General features: G+C 43.5%; 3 protein-coding genes across 3 annotated transcripts; 1 reads left to right on the top strand and 2 right to left on the bottom strand.

The window, feature by feature from the left end:
* Positions 1–161: 161 nt before the first annotated feature.
* Positions 162–8,266, bottom strand: LOC120627361 (actin cytoskeleton-regulatory complex protein PAN1). Its single transcript, XM_039895346.1, has 12 exons — positions 8,171–8,266; positions 7,868–8,085; positions 5,584–6,067; positions 3,973–4,142; positions 3,718–3,812; positions 2,848–3,002; positions 2,656–2,785; positions 2,376–2,486; positions 2,205–2,311; positions 882–1,115; positions 382–544; positions 162–289 (listed from the first exon to the last, which is right to left on the bottom strand). The coding sequence occupies exons 1-12, from the start codon at positions 8,264–8,266 to the stop codon at positions 162–164; spliced, it is 2,091 nt and encodes a 696-aa protein (XP_039751280.1).
* Positions 7,972–21,259, top strand: LOC120627466 (protein phosphatase 1 regulatory subunit 14B). The gene is made up of 6 exons (XM_039895467.1): positions 7,972–8,332; positions 16,048–16,188; positions 16,256–16,381; positions 18,856–18,960; positions 20,395–20,436; positions 21,025–21,259. Exons 2-6 carry the CDS (start codon positions 16,075–16,077, stop codon positions 21,064–21,066), a joined length of 429 nt encoding a protein of 142 aa, XP_039751401.1. The 5' UTR covers positions 7,972–8,332; positions 16,048–16,074; the 3' UTR covers positions 21,067–21,259.
* Positions 16,838–18,502, bottom strand: LOC120627462. The gene is made up of 2 exons (XM_039895464.1): positions 18,316–18,502; positions 16,838–18,209 (listed from the first exon to the last, which is right to left on the bottom strand). The coding sequence occupies exons 1-2, from the start codon at positions 18,352–18,354 to the stop codon at positions 16,872–16,874; spliced, it is 1,377 nt and encodes a 458-aa protein (XP_039751398.1). The 5' UTR covers positions 18,355–18,502; the 3' UTR covers positions 16,838–16,871.
* Positions 21,260–21,264: the final 5 nt, after the last annotated feature.

The raw sequence follows: 21,264 nt of genomic DNA, 5'->3' as shown, positions 1-21,264 counted from the left end.
GCCAAGTAAAAATTACATTAAAACTCAATAAAGTATACCTATCGACTTCTATATACATGGCTTCTATGTACACGGGAACCGCAAAGACTTCTAGCTCAATGACAGCTGGTTCATACTGGCGAGGGCTCGTCGGTGCAGCCGGTCGCAGAGCCGCGCGGCCACTAGAGGTACATCCCATTGACGAGGTAGTCCGCGTCGAGCGCGAGGCGCGGGTGCGCGCGGCGGCGGCGGCGTGCGGCGCGCGCGCGGCACGCCAGCATGGCGCCCAGCGCCGCCGTCAGCAGCGAGCCTGCAACGCGCCGGGAACATTAGCCAATAAGAGTTCCACTTGTCTTTTCCACGGTGGCTGATTGGTTACCCAGCTCTGTGGCGGACAGTTACCCAGCACGAGCAGCAGTACGGCAGCGGGCGGGTGGTCGCTGAGGCCGTCGTGCTCGGACAGTGGCCAGGTGTGTGCCTCCAGTACCACCGCCCCATGCGCCATCTTGCGCTCCGCTTGCGTCGGCGTCCAGTGGCCGCTCATTAATTGGGGGTTCTCTATCGACTGCAACATAAGAGACTACCTAAAACGTGATTCTAAGCTATACTATACCTAGTAGTATACTAATAGAAGTTTTATTTAAAAGCCATGGTTCTGTCTTAAATATCTAGTTGACATCAGTGGTCATACGGCGTGTCGCCTTCTGAGAATGTTTTGGTTTTTCATCCAGGCACGGTGGACTTGCATCGTCGTTTATGCGCTTGCTATAATTTTAATAAAATATTGCAATCTGAATTCACTAACGTCTGGTGTTTTCACTTTTCGTAGAGTTCCCCTTAAGTACCTACGTCAAGTGTTAGGCACCTCAGTGCCTTAAACTAGGACATTCGGAAACTCTCACATTATCAACATTAACTAAGGCTTTCTTCTTAGTGGCGTTGTCGACGTGCGGAGGCTTGTGCGCGGGCGGGGGCGGCGCCGCGGGTGCGGGGGGCGCCGTGGCGGGCGGCGGCGCGGGAACCTTGCTCATCAACTCGAAGCCCTTCTTCGGTCCGTCGCGCAGGGTCTGCTGCTGGCTCGAGTACACCATGGGCATCTCGGGCATCGTTTTTGAGGGCACGTATAGAGGAAGCTCCTAGAAAAAAGGTTACCGTGTAATTCATGAACGCCTTAGGGAATAGGGAATTACAGTATTCATTTTCGTATTCATAGTGATTTGAAAATAGAATAATGGCCTTTGCTAGACTATCAAAGAAAAGTATATGATCTATGGCGGTGACGCGTGAAAGAAAAGATGGATTTAAATGAACTAATTGAGAAAAGAAAAGTATGGAACATTTTTTAACGTTTTGTTAAAACGTTAAAAATTGGGAGTAGATGATTTATAATGGAAACGATATACCTACTTAACGAAATATTGTTGTGTGGCGGAACAAGAGTCGTATATTATACTGTTGATGGAGTTGTTGAAAGTTGTTGGTACTATTGTGGAACCTGATGTTGCATCAGATGAGTATATCTCTAAAATCTTTTTGGTTATTTAGGTATCATATATGGAGCCGCATTATTTTATACAGACGGTATATGTAGAAGAGGTTGCTCAATACAAACAACTTGTTCCAAAAGGCCTGGTGTTATAAGTTATAATGGTAATGTTTGACCTGTCTTAAATGTCTTATATCAAAGGGCCTAGCGTTATAACATATGACAATGTTGTAATTGTGTTCATAAGTCTTGTTTGAATTGATTGAATAAAAGAACAACGGTAGAGTTTCTTGCCAGTGGTCTTCTCTGCCGAAGAACGCAATCCGAACTGGTAGTAGAGTTATTTCAAGGTAACAAGTAATATGAATTGAGGAGAAGCTTAATATGCAGTATAAGAGTTGGTCCAGTTGTTTTATTTTACTCCTAGGGGAGACAGGGTTTTAGAGTACAAACCCACAACACTGCTCTATTGCAGGTTGGTGGGCTTTAATGATACGATTTATAAAATTAAAACTTTAACAGTATGTCATAAGAAAGGAAGAATAACATTAATGGGAATAAATATTTACTGCTAAGAAACTAGGCATTTGGCTTCAATAATACTATTAATTAAGAAAATATCTAAGTGCCATTCTGAACTTTGCTAGTCTCGAAGTTAGTGGCCTGGCTGCCATCACCTAATTGTTTAGCAAACGCATTTTACGGACGGCACTCGGCAGCTGCAGCGCCGGACACGTACCGGCTCAGGCCGGGGCGGGGGCACGGGCCAGGCGCGGCGCGGTTCCACGTCGGGCCAGTCCAGGCGCGCGTAGCCGCCCCACGCGCGATCGGGCGCCATCGCCTCGCCTGCAACATGCAATCGTTAGCCGGCGCGTGCGGCGCGTGCGGCGCGGGGGCGACGCGGGCTCACCGGGCGGCTGCCAGGCGCGCTGCGGCCAGGGCGCGCGCGGTGCCTCGAAGGCGCCGTCCTGCAGCAAACCGCCCTTGTGGCTGAAGATGTGCGAGCCGCCTGCCGCGTTCGCTGCAACAAGCATCAGCGCGTTCTACACTCGCGGCGTGGAAGCTCGAGTCCTCCGGAATTGCAAGCAACTGAGATGAATACACACGTGACTTCTGAGAGTTCTGAGATAGGTACCGCCTACCGTACACAATTCACTAGCATTCAGCCAAAGCGAGTAAGGAGTTCGTACCCGAGTCGTGCCGGTGCTGCGGCTGCGCTTGCGTAAGGCGGTGCGGCCACGGCTCGGCGCCCTCCGCCGGCGCGTCGCCGCCGCCCGCCGCCGCGCCCGCTCCCTCCTCCGTGCTCTCCGGTAGCTGCACCTGCCGGGGGAAGTGGTCGTGACCCTGCGCGCCGCGCCGCGGCGGCGGGGCGAGGGGCGTACCTGCGGCGCGGCGCGCGTGGCGGGCGCCGGGCAGCCCAACTCTGGCGCCTCGTCACTGCCGTCGGCGCACTGCGGCACGCCGTCGCACGCGTTGTACACGGCGATGCACTCGCCACCCGCGCGACACTCGAACTGATAGCGGCTGCACCGGCCTGCTGCAGGCACGACCACACGCTTCAAAACACAATCTCATATAGTGCTATAGAAATAAAGCTTCGTTAAAAATGGCCATAATAGTACCTATACTACTATTTGTTATTTTTTTTGTAATTAATTCAAACACTAGATCCGGCTAGTTTATGTCACAGCTTGATGGATCTTACAGCTCATACTCTCATGTCTCTCTTCTTAATCGTTTTTTTTCCTTCTAACTGACAATCTAGTTTTTTATTCGCAAGTTGTGGCAGTCTCTAAGTGGGTCTACAATATTACATTTATATGTTTTTTTAATTTTTTGTTTAGTTTTATAAGATATATTGTAACCTGTTGATTGTCTCCTATTCAACAGAAGGGCTGCATTGAGATGTGGCCCTTTTTCAATGGAGTACCTCGCCTAGCCTGAGGGCTAGGGGAGATACTCAATTGAAGAAACCTGTGCATCCAAGTGCGAGCACTTCCGGAGCACTATGAACTTAACAGGCACAAGTTCAACCTGAAGATGCAGGATCTTACATACTGACCGAAGCAATTTTTTGGGGAAATATAAGAAGATGCTAAATCTGTTCCAGCATAGAAACTGCTGCCGTCCCAGGTGGCAACCAATACTTGCTGGGAGATCTAGGCAAGAGCGTCACAATAAATCGTAACCGGTTGATGTGACACCAGCGCCCCGAACCTGAGGCGCAAGTAGCAGAAGCAGAAATCACGTACTTGGCAGTAGCGGCAGTGGCGGCGGCGGAGGCGGGCGCGGCGCCGCGGTGCTGGTCGCGGGCGGCGTCGTGCTCGGCGTACTGCTGGGCGGGCTCCTGGAAAGAACTCTCTCTGTACGCGCCGCTACTACACTAACCTCAGTATTAACAGTATTATTGACATAGGTAATGTCACAAAGTGAGATCGCGTGTTATGAAAAAAGTATTCTAGCTTCAAATCAAGCAGCATAACACTAATTCGTCCGCGTGGGCGCACCTGAGGCTGGCGAGCTCTTGCTCGTGCAGCGCGAGGCGCTGGCGGTCCTGCAGCTCGGCCAGGCGGCGGCTGAGCGCCAGCACGCCGCTGCTGAAGTTGCCGTGCGCCGTGAACTTGCAGCGGAAGTCCTCCGGCGGCCCGCAGTTGAAGAGGTAGCAGCTTCCCGGGCTCTGCGGGCGGAAGGCGCGGTTAGATTCGGTTACTCACTGCAGTCTAATAAGATCATAACAACAGACAGAATATTCGGGGTTGAAATTGAGCTCTGTTCTCTGCGCACCCTATAGAACATACTCGATAATCTGTTTATGATGAAGTTTTTAAAATAAATCTTGGCGAAGACACTCCCCTCATAGGGTATGCCTACTACTTTAATGGACAAACGGGACATGAGCGAGTGGTTGATCACAAAAAAAATAAAACTGGCACCAGGGAAGACGGACGCGGTTTAACTGGCATAGCCCAGAAACCTTTAAACTGAAGGCAAATAAAACCCACTGACAAACTAAAATATCTTAGTCTGGTAAGACAGAAGCGTAAAGATTAAAAGGTGGTACAAACTTGTGAAAAGGCAGAAAAATAATTTACAACTCTTAGCAATCTAATGCCCAGCAAAGGCCCTGGACCAGCCTGAGCCAGTGCGAGTTCTAGAATATTTTACAAAGACGAGTTTAAAAGGATCCGTAAAAAGCAAACAAAGCATGCTCATAAGAAGTTTTCCTCCGCGCTCAGAAAAGTGACTGTTCAATTGTAGAATCATAGAAAAGGGTATCTGTTGATTTTGATTTCAAGTCGTCGGCCGAGCCACAAGCCAGAGACAGTAATAGTGTGATTCACGTAACTGGCGTAGGACTTGTAAAGTGTTGTTGTGTTTGTTAAAACAAATAAATTTGGAATTTTAATAATAATAATAATAAATGCTTTTATTACAGGCCAAATAAATCTATAATATAAAACGGCCAATGTTCATTTTGTTAGGTAGATATATTATAGTTTATACTGGATATAAAAATATCAAATTATTGCTACTTCTGACCTAATTAGGGCATTTTTAAGTAACATTGATACATTATATTGTACACAAATATCTAAATTGAACTAAATCAACAGGTCTTAGAGTTATTATGAATTTATATTAAAATATAATATATTAAAAATATTATATTAAAAATACTTTTCTTATTATGAAAAGAACAAAACTAGGTTTTGTTCTTTTCATAATATTTCACATAAATAAGCACTTTTTAGACTTAGCAACTTAGTTCAGAGATTCGAGCAACACCATGATAGTTATATGCATATTTCCTTAAATATGCACTTCAGAGATTTAATTATATAAAAAATAACGCTCTAGATGAATAAGAGGTGCTGTTGGTTGCCGACCGCCGCACAGCCACGGCGCGGCGCTGACACGCGAGAACCGACTTGTGACGCTGTCATCATAAGTTAGGTTTCCTTGAAGAAATGGCTAACCCAATTTGACATCTGAAAGCTCCAGATGAGTTCAAGCTGAGCCGCGGCCGGATGAAGGCAAAATAATCTGCTAACACACAGTTTGCTGCGCGACTTGGCCACTGCCGGCCGTGTCTAAGTGTAATGCTACGCCGGTGGAACCTTTTCCTCAAAGACGAACACGTCGCAGGAGTCCGTCTCGCAGCACAGGCGCAGGCACTCGGCGCGCGCGCCCACGTCCAGCTCGGACAGGTAGCGCGCGCCCATCTCGCGCGACTCCTCCGTGCGGATGATCTTGTCGCGCTGCACGTCGAAGCGCGCGGCGCACGCCGCAGGGTCCAACTCGCGCGCCGCCGCCGGCGCGCCCGCCCACGCCAGGGCGCACGCCCACGCCAGGGCCCACGCCCAGGCCATTGCGCTCATGGCGTCCTCAGCTCCGCGCACTGACACTGGCCGCCGAGGGACGAGCCGTTCATTTAGAAATGCTTCCCGGAAGGTTATCGCTTGCAGCCGAAGCCGGCGCGATCGATGCCGCCGCGCATGCGCCGTGCTGCTATCCCCCTCCCGACGCGCGGCACCCCCGCTCCTCTCGCAAGGCCGCTCTTCCCTGCCGCCGGGAGCCGCGGGCCCGATGCATGCTTGAACTCTGCTCACGACGGAATCCAAAACAATCTTTCAGACTCTCCGGCGCATCCACATTCTTGAGCCAGCACCGTCGTCGTGCAGGACCAGCTGTCTAGGCACTTCTATATAAAGAGACGTCACTTTTGACCGGTGAATGGAATGATATATCAATAAAATTAAATACACTACGACATTACACATCGCCATCTAGTCCCAAAGTAGGCAAAGTTTGTGTTCTGGGTACTAAGATAACTGATGAATAATATACATAAATACTTATAATATCCAGATAAACACCCAGAAAATGAGAAAAAATTATTATTTATGCACAAACATTTTCCAGTTATCGTAATCGAACCAACGTTGCTTTTCATAAATTCCAAAATAACTAAGTTCTTTTTTTACCTTCGCACATTTCAGTAAACTGAACAAATTAAATTTAAAAATTAGGATTAGTTTATATGGGGACACCATATAGAAAAATGGATTCTGTTCGATAGTTGAAAGCGCTCAGCAAATTTCTTAGAACCTGGTTCAGCCCCAAAGAAATGCTCATAAACCAAAAATAACCCCTGAAAAGGTGATGGTCACTGTTTGATGGTCTAGTGCGGGTGTGATTCACCACAGCTTTTTACAAAACGGCATGAGCATTACTGCAGATGTGTACTGTGAAGAACTGGAGAGAATGATGAAGAAGCTTGCGTGTCTGCAACAAGCTTTAGTCAATCGGTCGTTCCCACTGCTCTTTCACAGACAACGCGCGACGCCATACTGCGCAACAGACAGTCTCCAAGCTGCAAGAGCTGGGGTTGGAAGCTCTCTCTCATCCACCATACTCACCAGACCTTGCACCTACCGATTATTACTTTTTCGAAACTTTTTTAGGGTTATAAAATTCAATGCCCGAGAGGCAGTACAAAATGCCTTTGAAGAATTTGTTGCCACCCGTCCAGCTGATTTTTTACAAGGGCATCATAAACTGCCGATGCCTTGGCAAAGATACGTCGATTGCATGGGTGATTACTTTGAATAAAAGAAATAAAAAAGGTTAAAAAAATAAGTTTGTGCACTTATTCCATGCAAAACGGCAATTTCATAGGTAAAGACATTTTATTATACCATTGCATGGGTTGCAACTTGCAATGATACCACACTGCTCAAATAATGGCTGAATGTACTCGCAACGACGACGCGTCCGCTAGAACAACACGCGCGTAGATACAAATGCGCATTGTTCGTCCGGTGGAGAGTGCGACATTGGCGAAAGCCGTAAGCATATATCAGCTTAGCTGAGGCTTTGTTGCGTTGTTTGCCGACGCTTCCGAGTGCACCATTGTTCGCGTCGCTACGGCTCTCAGCGGCATGCCAAGAGTGCTGCTCCGCCGCGCTGATGCCGCTACACCTCCCTACCGAGAACCACTTCCCTACCGCCGGGAACAACAAAGGGTCGTTCAGTTATATTTACAGTAGAACAAGACACCAAGATGTTTCTCTAAAATAGAAGTGTATGACTCAGATGAGGTAGGTATTACTATTTCGATAATACTAATGAAGTGATTCACCGGTAAATACACAACTAGGCTCTGGGAATTCTCTGTTCGGAGAACAGGTGTCCAGATCGCATGTATGAATCTTTCAGTTGAAAAATATGTCTGACCGTAGTATAACTTTTACTAAAAAGGTGTCGTATCTTGGAATCCTTAACAAATTCAGCCAGCTTTATTCGTCGATGTCGCTGACCCCGGCTGAAGTGTCAAGTTTGTTTCCCGTGCATTGGACCTGTGCCGCGGCGGGCTCGGGTGCTCCGTAGAGCGCACCTCACGACACCACGGCGCGGCGCGCGGCCCCCCCGCGGCGGCGGAGTGTGAACACCGAACGAACGGAGAACAGCTCGCGTCTGACGTCGCGGCACCCGCCAGTCGGCAGTGACGCGCGGCGCTGTGCGAGGCGAGTCGTGTCCACTATCCGTTGCGACGTTCGGCAGTAGCCACTAGCCCGCGAGCTGGTTTCGCTTGTAGCGTGTGCCGTGCATTCGTGCAGCTGTGGAAGTGCAACCTGTGAGCATTGCTCGGAGCCTGCGGGTGCGGCGTGGCGGCGAGCGCAGCCTCCCTGCGGGGGCACTGACCCGCGACATCTCGGTGCGAGGCGCTCGCAACGCGCCACTCGCCACTAACGGTCCCGCCGCAGGTCGCATCGCGGATTGAACACTCCTCGCCACCATACTCTCATCTTGAACATCGCCGAGGGATTAGTCCTATTGCGTGCTAAAATACCTACTATTAGAAAGGTACTTGTTTGCCATCTACCTATGTCCCTTACTGTGAGGCAACACAGGACAAAGTTTGTTCCTACCAATATAAGTCCGGCTGTGTTTATTACCCTACAGAGTACAGAATAGATTGTTTGCACACTACTGGCACTTTCGCCGTGTAAGGAGGTGCCGAGACAGATTAGAGCTTATCTCGTTAGCGGTAATTCGACACGGGTAACCTAATTACCTAGCGCGTCACCCGACTTAAACATAAACCTACTTACTCGTAAACCTCCGTGAGAAAACTGAAGGATTTCATGTAAGAGAGGATATAAATAATACTGCGAAGCATTTCGCATTGGTAATCTGAAATACCTATGACGAAATCATCTCTTGATTTATGTACATACTTACGTCATATTTCCAGCATTCACCGGTATAGAAAGGTGCGATATAGGTGCCAGTGCTGTTGTACACAAATATAAAAACTGAATTAGAAGATCTAGAAGCAAGCTATCGTTTCGCAATGCCATGCTGTCTGTAGCACCGGATAGCAATGCTGTTGGCCCCGCCAATTTAGAAGTACCTATAGTAGCGATTATGTGCAACAGAACTGGCACCATTATTTACTGTACTGAGGAACTGGATGACTTTAGGCTGATGGTAGTGATAAGCAAATTATCATTATGTAAAAATTAGATTATATTATAAACTATTAGTACCTAGTAGGTAATAATCTTAGCATAGACTAGTTAAGTGTGTATACCTACCCGCCTTATGACCTGTTTATCAACTCTCCTGTACCTATCAATGAAAATATTATATTGTACATGATGTCGTTGTGATTTCATGGCGTGAGGGTGCTCTAGCAGAAGAAAGTTATCTGAAAGTACAAACAGGTAGCAGGCCATTTCTTCCTATTTTGCCAACAGGGCAGAAGATCACCTTAAATAAAAGTAACATTCTGTCGTCATAGACGGTTGCGTCCTTGCGATAGTTACAGATATAGGCTGCCATAAGTAGCAGTAGGAGTACATGCATTTCATCCACACCTGACCTACGAGTTAGGGGAGAAATGTTTGTAATCAACACGATGACAAATTTTGAAAAACTGGCTATTTCTAATAAATACCTTATTTTGCAAAAAATATAGGTTTTAAAAAATAATTTCCCTAGAAATCGCTCGCCGGGTCGTCTCTATTCGGTATTGGACAGATTCTTCATAGGCAAATTAGAGCTTTTAAAGTCCTTGTTCCAAAGCTAAAGATTATTGTTTTCGGGGTGTGAAGTATGTGTGTGTGATACCAAAAAACTTACCAACTGGTAGTTTGAAATCACAAAATACTTGACTTACGCAGTAATTTTCGGAGATTAATCGGTACAAAACTATGTTTATTCTAGCTGAAAATTAATTCTTTATTCCCCTGCAACTTCGTCTGTACCAAATCGGGTATTATCGGGTTTTAAAATCTGTAAAAAAATCCTAGAACTTAATTGCAGCACCACCTACTGGGTCCAGTTTTATTCCCAAACTACATTATCCGCGGCTTGGCGGCCCGCTGCATTTTTCTTGCTTTGAGAATTTCTACACCTGTCATAACTTCTAAACGATAGGTCCAATTTGAATAATTTAAAAAGGAATTTGCCAGTACATAATCAATCTTACTTATAAAGCGATTTTTTTGGATAGGATCATGTGAGAATGTCATCATCTTACGGTTGTGTGTTCCCCGTGTTTTTATTGACAAATTATAAAAAAAGCGGTTAGGTATTGTGATTTACCCATAAAAGTTAGACATAAGCCTCGCGGACTTTTTTTTGTAGATTGATGAATAAATAAATATACTACGACAGTACACATATTGCCATCTAGCCCGAAAGTAAGCATAGCTTGCGGGTACTGAAATAGCTGATGAATATTTTTATGAATATAATATACATAAATACTTATAATATACAGATAAACACCCAAGACACTGAAAAACATTCATGTTCATCACATAAACATTTTCCAGCTGTGGGAATCGAACCCATTGGACTCCGAAAGCAGGGTCGCTGCCCATGTAGTATGTGACATCAAACATGGTTATAATTTTGCCAATTTACAGAAAACCATAAAAATAATAAATAAACTGAAACCATCCGCATGAGTCACTCTGTTCATTAGTGGAAACCGCATGAAAACCAATTCGGTAGTTTTTTAGTGTATTCGCGCCCTGACAGACAGACGCGGCGGGGGACTTTGTTTTATGATATGTAAAGATTTTCATATTAATTACATTACCATGAGAAAAAAACAATTAATTCAACAAACAAGGACAAACATAAAAAGCAAAATTTACAAAAAAAATAAAAGTATAAATGTAAAATGCCAAATTCTCCAGCCGGTGTGCCCACACTATGAAAATGACCGAACCGAATGAATGAAATTAAACAGACTATACAATATTTTAGCGATTCTTTGTTACTGTCATCATGCCTGAAATAAAAAAAAAAATATATTAAATCTAAGAATTCGCACTCATATTAATAAGTTTTGGTTTTGATACATAGAAGTGATAGCCATAGAGCCATAACCCCAGACTTGTGACTACTAACAAACAAACAGCCACCCTCGGCCTTCAAGTTTTCAGTAATCTACCCCATTATAAAAATGCAATCAATAAATTGAAATCTGTGTCGGCAGAACACTTGCGTATGGGGGCGAGTGCGCGACAACCTGACTAGCAGACTACTCAAATAGGCCAAGTGGCCAGGATGCGTGTCGTTAAACTCGCCAAAAGAAGATTTTTGCCAGTCTCCAATAGATCGTCGTCTATTAAAATACCGTTGCTGATTTCCTCAAACGGCTAACCTAACAGTATAACATATAACAACCGTTTAAACCTTTGTCTTGTTCAGACTTCATCTCGACAGCAACTGGGGTAGCATAATTTACTGTATCTGTGAGCCTGCTTTTGATAAACTATTTTAATAACGTTTTATACTTGACTGACACGTCCATACTCTTATACTTACGCTTGGGTCAGCAAGTAGTTCGGCCGTATTGAACGTACGCAATGTATGTATTTCCTCAAAGCGTCCTTGTCACTTCGGAATGGCGTCGCCAAGGGGGATGGTGGTATGGAGTCGGTCACGGCTCGCACTCGCAGGACGAGGCGTTGCGTCACCGCGGAGAGCACCGCCGCCGCGCGCGGTCACGGCTCGCCACCCTCCGCCGGGTGGACGGCCGGCCGATGAAGTCTCGGCTCAAAATGCACCTTCGACGTAGGTTCGCAATTCTATAAGTAATGAATTAGTAGGTATGCACACTAGAATCTTGTGCGTATAAAACAAATCTGTTGAGACACCGCGTGTGCAATTTGAAGATCATCATGTGTTTTTTTTTTTATATTCGTTAAAGAATGAACGGAATGGAAAACACCACCTAGAAAATTTGGTCATTTGGTTTGGAGGTTTTTGAATTAGAAAATAATAAATTAAAGCAACAAAATACATGGACCTTGCTCACGAGCTTTTTTTTTGTGGAGTGTTGAGTCGACCGTTATTGCTCCGATAGTCATTTCAGTCAATAGTATTGTCACGACAAGCTTTCGCTTGGTTGTTGGATCAAGGTCGGATACAGAAGGCAGTAGTTCTGAAAACGGCGCGAGAGCCCTGACCGCGGGTTGCTTGGGCGTTCAAAAGCACCGCTTGTAAATTTTTAATATTGCTGTTTTCTGGAAATTAATAAATGATACAAAAATAATAATAATATAATTTAGCTTAATAATTGTTCCTTACAATGGCTATCACAAAATTATAATTCAATTCTAAATAGGTACAACTAATTGTTTGGGTTATTCAAAATTCAAATTCACTTATTTCAAGTAGGCCTACTTTATAAGCACTTTTGAAACTTCAAGTATGTATGTTTGTAGTGACTCTACCAGTTAGTTACTTACTTTAACTATGGTAGTTACTTAAACTATGGTTACCGGTTAGTTACTTGAAGTATGTTAGATTGGATTCCAATTGTTTATTTTAATTGTTGTTCTACGCTCTAATTGAAAACAAAAATATTTAGATTTTGTCCTTATTATAAGTTTGTTGAGTAAAACAAACGGAAAACTTACACATCTTCGTTCATTCTTTCATCCATTGATTTAACGTGATACTATCTGGAAATACTAACAACCAGTCGCAATTAAACCCTGTAATCTATTCTCTGACATAAAAACTATTTTATTTTAAAACGAAAGAAAAGAAAGCTTTCTAAACGTTTAAATTAAACACTGAACTAAAGTGTTACATTAAAGAACTAACACGAGAATGTTAAAAAGAAAAGCAGCTTTTATTAATACAACATATTTTTGATTTATAATTATGGTACCGATCACTATGATGTTTGGAAGTCAGTATTTGATACTAACGGTTCTCATTTTTCATATTGGTTTAACGTTATTATACGTTAGCTCATGTATAATATTTTCAGCTTTAATAACTAGAAGCTATTTATATCATCATAGTATTATACGTGGGAGGGAGTGAAGGGATACATAATTGCTGCTCACTGGTAGTGCAGTCTAATACCTGAACCGATTGGGTGCCCCGTAGTGAGATATTAAGTAAGCATCCGAGTTGGAGTTAACAAAAGGTTAGGATCGCTGTGATGTCAGAACAATGTGGAACGGGTACATTAGTGTATCATTTATGAATGTTGAACCTTCTCGCGCGTGATCGTGCGCAGTCACACTGGGTGCTACTATATTCATTGAGTGGTGTCATCTGTGACGCAATAGTGCCCGCGGCTCTATTTTTATAAATAAATCTATAGTCTCAGGATTTCTATAAATTCCAATCCCAGTTAAACAGAGAATGAAAATATTGAAACTTCAAAACGGAAATACCATTTCATTTATTTTTCGCAATTTTGTTGCCTGCGTTCTTCGCCGCGGAATTTTACTCTGTCTGTCCTTTCTCTGTCAACTAACTCTATAATATATTGTATAAAAGCAGAAGTTTTTTGCGTAATTCCATGATATACTCGACTGAAACTGTACTGCATTGTGTCTAAAAACAGTAAAAACGCCCCGCGCACGTCTGTTTACACCCGCGGAACGTTACTTAAAAAATTGTGAGCTACACAATGTGCTAGCTGACTTTTTTTCCATTTTCTCATTTTATTAGAGGTAAAATAATTAACGCCAAATTGTTATAATCATCTAAATGGTATGAAGTGACTAACCGTTTGTTCGAGAAATCAATCAAAAGTGGATTGGTTTTTGATGCTTCAATATAAGTACACGTCCGTCTTAATTCTGAGTAACAAACCTATTTTTTGCGGTTACATTGCAAACGCTGGCTTAACCTTACTAGATAGATAAAACCAATGTACCTACCTACTACGTACTACCATTTTTATCTGTTACATTTTACAAAAAAATTGACAATATTTACCAAGCTATTTTAAACAATACCCGTGCGAAGCCTACAAAAACTGTGTTTATAGTATTGTACAAGATCACCAGAAAGCATTTTTTTTTACAGTAATAATAGCTATTTCTGTAAGGATTAAAGATTCTCTTGAAAATACTTCTCTTCATCATTGATTGTAAGATTAAATTTGAACAGCATTCAGGTTACCGGCGCTTTAGACAATGTGGCGCAGTTGTCGTAAATAGCATTATGCAGCTTGTGGACAGCACACTGCGGAGACTCGCCCGGGCGACAGCCGAGCGCCTCTGCGTGACCCTCGCTGACCCTGGGAAGGGCAGGGCCGTTCACTCTTTACCCGTGTACTCAGAAGCTCATAGCCTTCATACTCGTAGTAGCTACCATATTGTGTTCGTCGACCGGCGGTTCTACCGATCTTGTTTTAGAGAAATGAGGATTTTTGGCAAAGCGTTTTGTGATGCAGTCGCTAGTCGTGACGCGTACTCCACTGCATCGGCGAGCATTTTACACAACTTAACTTTCATGTCATTACTTCAACGTTCATCTTCATATTTAAGTTACATTCCAAAGGATTAATCGATTAAGTAACGATGAAGTATAGAATTTATTATAATTGAAATTGCCTATGATCTTTATAAATGTAATCATTAACGTTCAGCCTCCGGTTCACAGTAATTGTTTGTTCGCCAATGAGGACCGCTCCTCAGCTGAAGGCGTCCTCTAGGCGGATGCTCGACCCTGGTCCTGATACGGGCGCCGCAGCGACCAACCAGTCGGCGATTGATATTATTTTATTTCTCTTTGTCAGAGTCGATTACTGCATTAGTAAGATATAATAATAGCCTTTGATCATACAGCCTTCCCTTTTTATTAATCCCACTCTTTGTGTGATCGCACAGCATTTTTTTCCCTCCACTCACTTCTATCAACTATCCACTCCTTTACACATATTCTTTAACAATCAATCCATCCAACACTCTTCTTTGGTCTTGCTGTAGGCATTTATTGTTAACGCTCCTGGCTCGCGCGGCCCGCGGGCGGCCCCGGCGTCCCCGGTGCCCCCGGTGCCCGCCGCGCCGGTCGATAGCGCCGCGCAAGCCGAGCTGCTCTTGTCTAGACGAGACCGTTTGCGAATTAACCAGATCTCTATATTATTACGAAATACAAATTAATGCTTTCCCCTTACTCGCTTATTGCGTTTTTTGCTATAAACAGTTACCACCTTTGCGTTAAATAAAGAAGAATATGCTATAGCTAAGTCTCTTATTTTTAGTTCTCTGCTTAACTTAGTAACTACCACCTATGTAATAATATGCAACAAGTACGGTTACAATGCAGTACAGTTTTATTGCCGAGGCGGTAGTAGGTATTAGGCGCGTGAGCTGTATGAGAGTGCGATAAGGAAGCCGAGAGTGTAATAAGTTTTGAATCATACGCGTTTCATCCAATAAATTTCATCACACTTGCGAGGAAAAACACATTTAATAACGTTCTTAGAAAATAACTAACCCTTTTTTTGCTGTTTTTCCACTGTATGAAAGTTTTGTAGGCCTGTGTGTTGTGTGTCTCGATTTTGATTGGTCACTCGCGATTCTCGCCTCGATTTTTATGCTCGGCGGAGAAAAATTTTAAATTATTAGTTAACAACCACAAAGCCAAAATATTTATTATAGAAAAAGGAGCGACGGTTTTTATTTCGCGCGCCAAGTTAATACCGACAGCCAGCATCGTTCGCTGCATACAGCCTATATAAAAAATATACTAAACGAAATATTTTCGTGTTTAAAAAATAACTCCTAACAAGAGCACGTGTGACGCATGCCAATAATCTATCAAATTCAACATTTATGAGCAGTCACCAGCAGAGTTGCAGTACAGTTACAGTAACTACAGTACCTACAAATTGGGAGACAGTTCAAAAAGCATCAGATTATACGATGCATTGAAAAGTTTACCGTTTTTGAACAATAAACCTAATTGAACTATAAATTAAGAATTACTTTAAATGTAAATAGTCTATGTTACGGCACACTAAATGCCCATCACTAACTGTGCTGATACCCTGGTGACATGACAGTTCGCTCTTCGGGTGGACTTAATAGCGCAGGATACTCTGCAACTGTAGGCCGCGCTGTGCTAGCGATAGCCAAAATGAATCTGATAGTTCATACGACTTCAGGCTCCCAACTGCGCGCCGCTCTCACCTCATCGCAGTCCCGGGGGGTGGGTATTAATATTTTCACGTGAGCGGCGAGACCCTCTCCGTTTCCGCCGGCCGGCTAGAGTGTGCCGGCTAGTGACCCGCTCTGTTGCAGGGCCGCGGCAGCGCGGGCGCGGGCGGCATGGAGTGCGGCGTGTTCCCGGCGCGCGCGGCCGCCGCGCACGCCGCGCGCTCGCCCACGGAGCGCTCGCCGGCCAAGGCGGGCCTGCACGTCAACTTCAGCGACAAGGGCGAGGTGGGTGCCAGCGCAAGGGCCGCCCGAGTAAGGGCCGGCAGCGCTCTAACGGCCGCGCTCGTTGCAGGTGAAGGAGCGGCGCGAGAAGTTCCTGACGGCCAAGTACGGCAGCCACCAGATGGCGCTAATCCGCAAGCGCCTGGCCGTCGAGATGTGGCTCTACGACGAGCTGCAGAAGCTGTACGAGACGCCCGTGAGTACCGCGACTGCGGGCATCGTCACCACTGCTACGGCGACGGACGGACATACTGTTAAATATAAATTTTATACATGATATTATTAAAGGCCACCGACCTACATAAAGGCAATGTTGTGGGTCTGTAACCATGTTTCCCCGAGGAGTAAAATAAAACAATTAGATCGACTTTAATACCGTAAATTAAGCTTCTCTATAATGCTTATTACTTGTTACCAGTTGGGATTGCGTTCTTCGGCAAAGAAGACCACTGGCAAGAAACTATACCGTTGCTTTATTTTCAATCAATTAAAACAATTATAGATACATCAACTCAGTTGTGCGCGCGGCCCTATGTGTGGGTAAACCTTGTACATATACAGTGACTTTGTGTGCGTGACAAGAGGTACAGTCGGGTACAAATACAAATACAGTTATTTACGGGTTATATACGGGTTTTTTTTTAAAAAAACAGTTATTTGGTAATTTAATGTTTATTTATTGAACATTATTCTGAATCGCTACTTGAAAAATCAAATGATGAATTTTCGGATTCGCTGCTCTCATCAAGGTTAATTATGAATTCTGACTCCATGTCAAAATGTCTATAGTATTCTTCTTCTTTCTTTTGTACATGTCGACAAGTATTACCCCACATCCCTTCATCAATTTGACTTAAACATTCATTTATGAGTTTCATTATTTCCGTCACATTTTGGTCGACATTACGCGAAGCAATATAATTTTTTAAAATTCCCCACACATTTTCTATGGGGTTTAGTTCAGGATGATATGGTGGCAATCGAAGAACTTTTATGCCATATCGCTGAAGTATGTCATCAATCTTGTAACAGATATAGTTTTCTTTATTTTTTTTAATCAAATCATACAGTTCAATTTTTTTCATATCTTGATTAAAAGCTATATTTTTTTCTGTCAGCCATCTCTGCATTTCTATTTTTTTGGAATTCGAATTTGGGGCTCTGTCATTTTGAACGTTATGGTATGAGGCATTATCAAGCACAACCACAGAGTTAGGTGGAAGATTCGGTACTAGACGTTCTTTTAGCCACTTTTCATAGTTTTCCGCGTTCATGTTAGAATGGTAATCACCAGAAACACTATTTGCTTTGTATGTCAATAGTGCGTTAGGTACGAAACCTTGTTCTGAACCAGCATGCACAATGATAATTCTTTGTCCTTTCGACAGGTTTCTCTTTAAAGGTGGTCCATCTTTATTACCCCATCCTTTGTTTTGAACATGATTAGTTAAGATATAGCTCTCATCTGTATATACGATACACCGATTTTCTTGACGGTATCTGAGTAAATTTTTTAGGTAGGAAAATCGTAGTTTTTGGATGTCATGCCGCTCTATAATAACACGTCTGTTATCCACAGTTTTTCGCCATTTGTATCCCAACTTTAACAAAGCTGTACGCAGAGTCGAAATACTTCCATCATAGTTAAGTTTATCTTGAAATATTCTTTTCAACTTTAGCAAGGTAGGTAACTCACGATGTTCTAAATGGTAATTTTGAATAGTGGAACGTATAACATCAACGTTAAAGTTGTCTAATTCTAACTTCTTTAAACGTTTTTTACGGTCTTTATGCGGAGATTTAAACTTAGAGTCAGATTCTTTTCCTTCAGCCAATATATTAGTAACTGTTCTCTCTGATACCCCCACTGCCATTGCTGTTCTTTTCCGTACGCTATTTAAATGTTCACTTAGTTTCGATATTAAAATTGGACTTGCACTGCAAACTGGATCACTTACTAGTTCCAATATATCTCTCGCATCTATTTTCAGAAATTCGTATACCTTAGCAATGGTTTCTCGAGTCTAAAACAATAATACGTAAACGTCAACAAGGATATATTTTTTCGTATATAGAATCATAATAAATACCTATTCATTACATCTAAATTTAAAAATAAAAAATATTTACCTGACTCCTTAAACATTTTTTCCGTGAAGAACTAGACATTTTCGTAAACGACTGTACCCGTAAGAAAAAGCGATAGGAACACGTCTTGCTCGAACGACGACTGCCGCGTCACTGCCACACGAATGAAAGTTGTATATTTACAAGCGCACGCACACATAGGGCCGCGCGCACAACTGAGTTGAAGTATCTATAAAACATTGTCATGTGTTATTACGCTACGCCCTTTGATACAAGACATACAAGACAGGTCAAATATAACTACTTTCATCACTTATAACATCAGGACTGGAACAAGTTGTTTGTATAGAGCAACCTCTGCTACCATTACTGTCTGTATAATATAATGCTAGGGCTCCATATATGATACCTAAATAACCCAAAGGATATTAGAGATATACTTATCTTATGCAACATTATTTTCTTTGTTAGTCTGGTAAAGGCCATTATTCTATTTTATATACTGTCAATGAGTATACAAACTATGTTTGTTGATATATTTAATCATCGGGTTTATTTCCTAACACTCGCTTGGTCCGGCAGGGCGCGGCGGGGGGCGGCGCGGGGGGCGCCGGCGGGGAGGTGGAGGTGGACATCGACGAGCTGCTGGACATGGACAGCGACGAGCTCCGGCGGCGCCACCTCGTGGTGCGTCCTTCCACGATATGGGGCCGATATACCTTTTCTCTATCTAGAGATTTGCATATTCTCCCAGTATCGACTACACGTAACCTTTCCACTGTTCCTCTCTTCTTGATTCCATGATGGTGTGATCTTCCGAGCTTTGTTAGAAAGATTTGACAGTGATCTGCCGTTGATTTTCTTCTAGTGACTTAATGTTTGTTTCTACGTTTCACGTTTCCTAAAGTTAATGAAATGCTTCTGCGGCATAATTTTGGTGAAATAGGATGTGATCGATGGTGTTACGACCCTTGCAAAATGGACTGGTCGGTGGTCGACCTTTCTGGCGCGATGAGATTAGCGATATGTTGTGATGAGTGGATTTCCCGGGCTCCATCCCCGGCAGGCAATTAAGCATTTTGGGAAAGTTATAATTTCTGAATTTTGTCTATCCTAGTGGGAGGTTTCTGCGATGTGCCAAGTGATTCAGCGCGCCGGCATGAATACTATAAAACAGCTCACTGCTGTAGCAGTATAGTAACCTTGCTGGATTTTTGTAATGCTTTTGACATAGTGAGTTTCGAAATACTGAAACCCTGATATATAATACATTCGTGTATTATTTAAATATAAACCAATTTAAATAATATAAATAGCTACATCAATCATTCAGCTCAGTGCGATGTCACAGCTGGCGTGTTGTCTCCACCACTCTTTTCTATTTTCATTTGAGTTTTCTTTATGACATGAATAAGTGACACTGCCGGTCAAGGTTTAATGAAGGTGTCATTAAACCTTCAAGTCCTATAACGTAACATCTGACACGTCCCCATATATTCGTCACGTCCCAAGACTTCGTGATGTGCAGTTGAGCACTAGACCAACGAGGCAGTTCCTGAAGATTCCTGACGGCAGGCTCCGAATATACACAAGTGTCAATGTATAAACAGCTACAACATAATAATAGGATTGGATTGGCAGTTTTGTTTTGCACTAATAAGTGTGCTAACACATTATTAGCATGAACTATTTTATTATTACATTAAATAAACATTGTAGGTGCCTCATCGTATTACACCTATTTATGACATAGATAAGCCTAGCCTTGGCAGAATACCTGTTCTATCTATTTATTTGTTTACCACACTTTAATACTACCATAATTTACCCACTATTATTTATATATTCCGGCCTAAAAACAGTCCTTACACACATCGCAGACCACCAGTACTTGTCAGGGGAGGGCAAAATAAACACGTCACACGGCATGCGAGCAGCACGTCTTGCAACCAGCCGTCCTGTGTCCATCAATTTGAGGCGAAGGTTTTAAGTTTTTAATAACTATTTGCTCAATTCGGGCAAATAAACTAAAAGGCGGACGAAATGGCGGGCTGCAGCTAGTGTATAATTTGTATCTACTTAATTACCAATGTATTTTTAAATATCATATGATTGTTACAGACGTTATTAGCAGATGCCAAGAAGCCCCAAAAAGATGTACATGTAAGTATTTAATACTTTCATAAAAATTTGCGTTTATGATTGCACGCAGGACGCATAATGGGGAGGGGTCAAGTTATGTACGTTTTTACGCAATTAAATATCGCTTGCTTTAACGTTGAAGGAAAACATCATGAGGAATCCTTGCAGCCTCACATTATAGAGAACAACGAAGGCGTGCGAAGTCCCCCAATCAGCACTTCACTACTAAGCACTTCGGCCCAAATCCTTCTCACCGTGGAGAGAGAGCCGTGGCCCGTGGCGCGGGCGGGCCGGCAGTGGGTTGCTAATGATAATGTTTTTGGGTGCTCCGCTAGATCATCATTGAAACTGATTTGCCTAAATAATTCCTTGAAACCCATTTCTTCATTTGCAAGAATTATACTACTTAGGTTGTCACGCGATATTTTTGTCGTCTGTCTCTCTCTCTTCTCTATCGAAGGGACTAAGCAGGACTAGGGAAGATTTAGGGCCATGCATTGAAAAACATATTATATCCAATGCTAGCCCCGGTCATAAGTTCAAGAGGAGGTGGACGGCCCGACATGCCCGATTGGTTGAATTCGTAGTAAAAATGATTTTTCTTTTCAGAAATTTATCAACGATTTATTAGAAAAAGCTAAAACCCTCTAAGTAAGTAATCGTACACGGAACCAAATCTCATCGGACTCCGGGAGGCGGAGCCACGCGCGAGCCGCGAGCGCTTGCGTTTAGTTAGATGGGGCGATTGGCGCCGCGCGGTTTGCGTTTGAGGGAGCATGCGTGTGCACCCGCGAGCGAACCGCAGCCGCAGCGCCGGCGCGGGCCGCCGCTAGTCGCATTAGTTAGTAA

Source organism: Pararge aegeria, chromosome 11 (assembly GCF_905163445.1).
Source record: "Pararge aegeria chromosome 11, ilParAegt1.1, whole genome shotgun sequence".
NCBI lineage: Eukaryota > Metazoa > Arthropoda > Insecta > Lepidoptera > Nymphalidae > Pararge > Pararge aegeria.
The sequence above is the reverse complement of the archived record's forward strand: the minus strand, read 5'-3'. Positions and strand labels throughout refer to the sequence as shown.

Coding starts and splice junctions, on each gene's coding strand:
- LOC120627466 (XM_039895467.1), top strand. CDS start 16,075: ATGGAGTGCGGCGTGTTCCCGGCGCGCGCGGCCGCCGCGCACGCCGCG. Junction 18,961..20,394: donor TCCGGCGGCGCCACCTCGTG/GTGCGTCCTTCC, acceptor TGATTGTTACAG/ACGTTATTAGCAGATGCCAA. Junction 20,437..21,024: donor AGCCCCAAAAAGATGTACAT/GTAAGTATTTAA, acceptor TTTTCTTTTCAG/AAATTTATCAACGATTTATT.
- LOC120627361 (XM_039895346.1), bottom strand. CDS start 8,266: ATGGTGGCGAGGAGTGTTCAATCCGCGATGCGACCTGCGGCGGGACCG. Junction 4,143..5,583: donor TGTTCGTCTTTGAGGAAAAG/GTTCCACCGGCG, acceptor TTCCGCCCGCAG/AGCCCGGGAAGCTGCTACCT. Junction 2,312..2,375: donor GCGCGCCTGGCAGCCGCCCG/GTGAGCCCGCGT, acceptor TGCATGTTGCAG/GCGAGGCGATGGCGCCCGAT.
- LOC120627462 (XM_039895464.1), bottom strand. CDS start 18,354: ATGTCTAGTTCTTCACGGAAAAAATGTTTAAGGAGTCAG. Junction 18,210..18,315: donor AAAAATGTTTAAGGAGTCAG/GTAAATATTTTT, acceptor TTATTGTTTTAG/ACTCGAGAAACCATTGCTAA.